The 5,610-nt window shown below is 43.0% G+C and overlaps 1 protein-coding gene across 1 annotated transcript; it reads right to left on the bottom strand.

Annotated features, from left to right (window-relative positions):
* Positions 1-233: 233 nt before the first annotated feature.
* si:ch73-109d9.3 (zinc finger protein 37) lies at positions 234-4,263 on the bottom strand. Its single transcript, XM_046046396.1, has 5 exons — positions 4,169-4,263; positions 3,369-3,724; positions 3,147-3,289; positions 2,862-2,973; positions 234-1,706 (listed from the first exon to the last, which is right to left on the bottom strand). Exons 1-5 carry the CDS (start codon positions 4,228-4,230, stop codon positions 499-501), a joined length of 1,881 nt encoding a protein of 626 aa, XP_045902352.1. The 5' UTR covers positions 4,231-4,263; the 3' UTR covers positions 234-498.
* Between the last annotated feature and the right edge of the window lie 1,347 nt (positions 4,264-5,610).

The raw sequence follows: 5,610 nt of genomic DNA, 5'->3' as shown, positions 1-5,610 counted from the left end.
CATGTTTCTGTACTGCAGCCATCTAGGATCTAATCTTAACCAATTTAGAGACCTCTGGAGCTCTCCATCATAAATCATTTGGCAACAGATTTAAATTTGAGTAAAAGTTTTTACTTTTCCAAAATGTCCCTTTCAGCAGGTTGGTAAATACAGACGCTGATCCATGGTCAAATATACAGTAAGTGCTTTTGTGCTCACAGGCATGGTGCAATATAATGGAAGAATTTGAGCAGTCACAGAATAAATAATTATTTATTGACAAAAAGTGACAATTGACCTATCTCTGTGGATTATACACTTCACAACACAGTGCTTTTCGTCCTTTAATAACACTACAACACCTTTGTAAGTTACTAGATGAACTTTTCTGGAATGCGCAGAAGAACTTGGGACAATGACTTCATGAGACTAGTACAAAAGAATGCAATGCACCACTGCAACTGTATTACACTGCAAAGCAAACACACCAAATGTCTTTTTCTCACTGGCTGTCAATCATCATACATCCAGATGGATCCTCTGGTGGCGTTTCAGGTTACATTTTTGGGTGAAGCGTTTGCCACAAGCCAAGCAGCAGTACGGCCTTTCCCCGGTGTGGACCCGTCGGTGGGCCTTGAGGTTGCTCAGCTTGGTGAAGCTGCGACCACAGAGGGAGCAGCAGAAAGGCCGTTCACCTGTGTGCGTCTGCAAGTGGGCCTTCAGGTTACTGGGGTGGGGAAAGCACTTCCCACACTGGCCACAGCGCAGGAGGTGCCTGGGGCCAGCGTGAGGGTGAGAGTCAGGATGAGGTAAGGGGTTGGTGTTGTGAGAGTCTGTAGACGGATGTTGGGTTTTGATGCTGACCCAAGGTGCGCCCGTTCGGTTGTGTGCCGCCGCTTGTTTGTCACCCAGGTGAGCTCGCTGGACTGAGAGCGGAGGAGGAGGAGCGGCTTTAGATGTGGAGGGAACCCTGTTGAGGTGATTTAAGCTGACGACCTGAGAGTGAGCTATAGACAGTGCTGCTGTGGTGCTGTTCGAGAGCGTGTGAGGGGGCTTTTTCGTCGGTCGGTGGAGGTGCTGTATAGCAGCTTGCAGTCTGAGCCCTGCACCCACTTTGGAATGCAGCTTCATGACCTCCTGCACAGTGGCTTTATGGGAAATGTGGTTTTGCTTGAGTACGTCTGAACTCAGCCTGTGCTGTTTTCCTGAACCTGAGTAAGATGCCATCCCAGACTTTGTCATTTTCTTCTCTTTATGCTTGCTTTCCACACACCCACCAGAACCCGTAACCTCGTGCTTGACTGTCACACCCAACGTCTCACTGTTTTGGAGTCTTGCATCAAGGGATGAGGAGGGTGAAATCAGATCTCCACCTGGGATGACCAGAAGATTAACATCTTCTGTGCAAGAGTTGCTCAGCTGATGTTCTGTTTGCGTTAGAGAACCTCTAGCTTTGGCTGGATCACAGTCCTTTTCTGTTGCATGTTTGTGAGTCTGCAGTACTGCAGCTGTTGTGACAGTCAGGCCAGCCCAAACACTGTCCACCTCTAAAGACGGATCTGTGGCCATGTGCGTTTCCTCCTGCTCTTCGGTAAAGACATATGCAGAAGAGATCTGTGGGTCTTGTTTGATGACACTTCTCAATAATTCCTCACTGTTCTCTTGAGTTTGTTTCGGTTGTTCCTCAGCCATCTCCGTAGCGCTGTGGGATTCAGGTCCTGCTTCACCTGATGAATGAATAGAAACAGAGGTTGTATTTTTGCTTCAACTGCCTTTTTCAAGTAGACGGATACCAAAAATCAACTTGGTTATTACCACAGCTTACACGTGTCAGCTCAGTATTTTGGTCTAGAACCTGAAAACATAATATTCCAACCACTGAAATCATTTTATAACTTACAAATAGTCTGCCTATGTAAGAGGATTTGTAAACACATTCTATTTACTACAGAAGACATGGCATAGATATACAAAAAAAAGCAGTGTTTCCCACATATAGACTTTACTTGTGAGGGCCAACCAGGTATATTTCGCGACATTGTCGTATTGTAGCATTTTGCAGAGAAACACAAAGACAGATGTTATCTGGTATTACATTACATGACACGGACACTTTACTTCACAGATATTTTATGAGCACAGACCAGGTAAAGCAGCAGTGAACACACCAGCGCAGATGTCATTTAGTACCACGTTGGTTTTGATAATTTTATCATTCATAGGCTAGTTCATGAACAACAAGCCTCCTCCACATGCGGTGCACCTGCTGCTGTGAAAATAGAATCGCCGGTGGAAAAATCCAAAAGACAGGGTTTGTGTCTTCTCTGCAACTTTATAAAACATACTGCTGACAGAGAAAGTCAGCAGAGCAGAACCATACAGGGAGAGACAAACAGACAGACGTGGGGCAAGCCTGTGTGTTTGCAGTAACAGACCAGAGGTGTAGGGGTGTGTGTGTGTGTGTGGAATAGAGAATGAAGTAGAATTAAAATGGTGAAATAAGAAATACTAAAAATAGAAATATACCCCACTGCCACAGTCATTCTGTGGGAAATACTGAAAAGTACTCTTTATTAAGACAAAATTTACATAAACAACACAAATTTGAGAAGCTGCCGGCGGGAGAGGATATTAACCTTTCTATCTATACAAGCGCAGTGGCAAATTAATTCCAGTCAAATGTGGCTCAGTCAGCTCTTTTTAAACAGCAAAAATGTTACGATAAGTGTGTGGGACAGTGGTGCGTCACTGTATTAAGAAAATACTAAGTGAAGGAAATCATATCTTTTGAATTCACGTTTCATATTTCTTCACAATACATAGATAAATGTCCATACTTCATATGCCAAGAAAACAATGGACCTGGGTGACACAATACTCACCATCAAGGGTTCCACTCCACCCTCCCAAATGCACAGAAGAACAAGATGGGTTATTCATTTCTTCTTCCTTCACATCCACTGCTGGCAACACATCTTCTTCTTCTTCCATTGTCTGAACAGCACAGTAAATACATCAGATAATTCTGACTATGGTTTCATTTTGATTTGTTGGTTGGATGCTCTGTGAAGAATGTTCCTGTCAGAGCAGATATGCATAACACCTGATGTACAACAACGTTGATGTAGCATTGTTGACAGCAATTCTGCTCTAGTCTTGTGACCCACCTGTGTTTTCCTCTCAGGGCTGTGAGTGGCTCTAGGACTGTCTGTTGCCTGTGGTAACTCTGGTAGGACTTCCTGTCTTAGGCTTCTTGTCCACCTTTCCACAGAGGCATCCTCTTTCTTCACACCACAGCCTCTTAAAATGACTGAAAAAAAGAAGTACTTAAGTACATATAATCATCAAACAGTGCGTTTATACCCAAATAATAATAGGTTTGCCCTTACCATCCTGCTGTTCTTTGGGCCTTTCTTCTGCAGCGTCACTGGACAGTTCCACATCATCCTTGGCACAGTCAACACACTTGCCAGTTTTCCCTCTTTCTTTCTCCGCTTGGTCACATAACTTTCTCTCAGCCCATTGCAGCTGCATCCTCAGGGACTCCACCTCCTGGCTCCTGCGCTTCACCTCCTCCAGTAAGCCGTCCTCCACCAACCTGGTGACCTCATACATGGCCGTCTTTACCACAGTCTCCATCACATCCGAGAGCTGGGTCTGGAAAGTCACAACGAGGGTGTCCAGGTCCGACATGATACACTGCCAGGGTCTCGTGTCTGACAACGGAATTCCGTGTGTTTGATGACTAATTAAAGAAAAGTGAAGGATAAGAACTCCACATTAAGTATTTTCTTGGTAAATGCTACCACAGGTTGTTTGGGTTGAGCACCATTATCGCAGAGCAGTCCCTTTTCAACTATGCGTCCACTTGTTGTTGTAGGTGCTCCAGCTGATGGACAATACACAGATATTCCTTCAATAATACACGTTAAAAGGTTGGACTGGTGATGCCCAACGAGCTATTTACTGACACGACTGTCAGCTAGCCAGCTAATGTGACTCTTTAGCTTGACGGTAGCATTCGCATGCTAACTAACGTTGACGGCGTCAAACTGTCAACAAATCGTACACGACTAACTTACACTTCATATAAACCATAGTCGAGCCAAGCGCGTTGATCTGTTTACACCTGGGTTTATGTAGTCCACGAGAAACAACTGTTCGGCAGAGCAAATTCACGTGCACTCACCATTTCACCGAGCTAGCTTTGTAACAATCGCTGGTGGTGGTTGTTTTTGCTCGTGACATCATTCGCAGCGCAGTACGGTGGCCTTACCTGTGAGTGTGTGTGAATAACAAAACGCGTTTTAATAAAGGGAAACCCATAGGCTGCGCCAAGCAGTAAGTGCTGTTGTTTACACCAGGGATGAATCGACACGATCTCTCTCTCCTTCACTGCTTCATTGAAAGACGGCAAACAGTGAGATTATACCCATTTTAAAATAGATCATGCCTATGATTGAGTTCCAGTTTTTGATACTAGCCTACTGATATTATGTTACCACATATTCGTAGAAATGTTAACTTTGTATCCCCTTGATGAAAATTATCATGTGCATTTAACTCTCCAATTATTACATTTAGTAGTTTGTAAGAGACAATGGCCACTGGTCGACAGAAACATTTTCATCAGAAATCTGGAACACCCAGACAAACCTTGGGACAAACCTTGTACAACCGTGGGAAGAACATACAGACACCACAGAGACTCCAGCTGGTCCTATGGAGGTTCAAACCAAAAAGCCCTTTCCTGTTAGGCAACATACATAAGTTGCTTTGATGGATGTTCTTAAACATCTTTGACTACTTTATTAATTAATCAGTATTTTACCTCTCTAAATTCCAAAATGTTTCCAACCACAGATATTTCCCTTTTATTCTCTTGACCTGCCGCTCTTCCTCCTCTAGCAACAAGAAGGTGACTTCTGATCAGTCCTTTTTCTGAGATGAGGCCCGATAAGATATGAAGATGCCTCTGTGACACCTCTGACTTCTATCCAAACTGCATCATGTCCTCTAAACCACCTGCTAGTAGGTTTCTGATCAGCTCTCTAATGAACACGAGAAACCACTGGAATGTCAACTAGAGTAATCATTTTTTTCAGAGCCCTACAAATATTCCCCTTGTTATCTTCCAAACTCTTGATCATGCTACCCGGATGTGTCTTTACTGTCGCACTCATATGTAACAACAGGGCTCAGCACTGGGTTGGCCTCTAATTTTAAGCTCATGCTCCTTTAATTTTCCCTACTTCCTCTTTGGCAAACAAATGAAAATGCCTGATTGACTTATATACATTTGAGATTAATGCATTATAATACATCGGGGCAATGGTTGATGTACTTGTATGACTTATTTAGGGGTGTTCTGTAGTAAAGGAATTTTACCCGTTTTTCCTTTTGCCACATGGGATTCACTTTATAGTCAATTGTAGACTGTAATTAGAAAAAGAATTGGACAAATGAAAGTAATCCTTTAAAAATGCAAATGCCTCAATTATTTCATTTATAGAAAACATCTACAGACATCATTTGTAGTTTTATTTTGAATCGGTAATGTAAGTACAAGGATAATGTCACTCAGCCTCTTTTATAAGTAAATTTTTCAGTAATAAAATATGCAGCAACAAA

This window comes from Micropterus dolomieu, linkage group LG04 (genome assembly GCF_021292245.1).
Source record: "Micropterus dolomieu isolate WLL.071019.BEF.003 ecotype Adirondacks linkage group LG04, ASM2129224v1, whole genome shotgun sequence".
Lineage (NCBI taxonomy): Eukaryota > Metazoa > Chordata > Actinopteri > Centrarchiformes > Centrarchidae > Micropterus > Micropterus dolomieu.
Note: the sequence above shows the minus strand (reverse complement) of the source record. Positions and strands in the feature narration are given on the sequence as shown.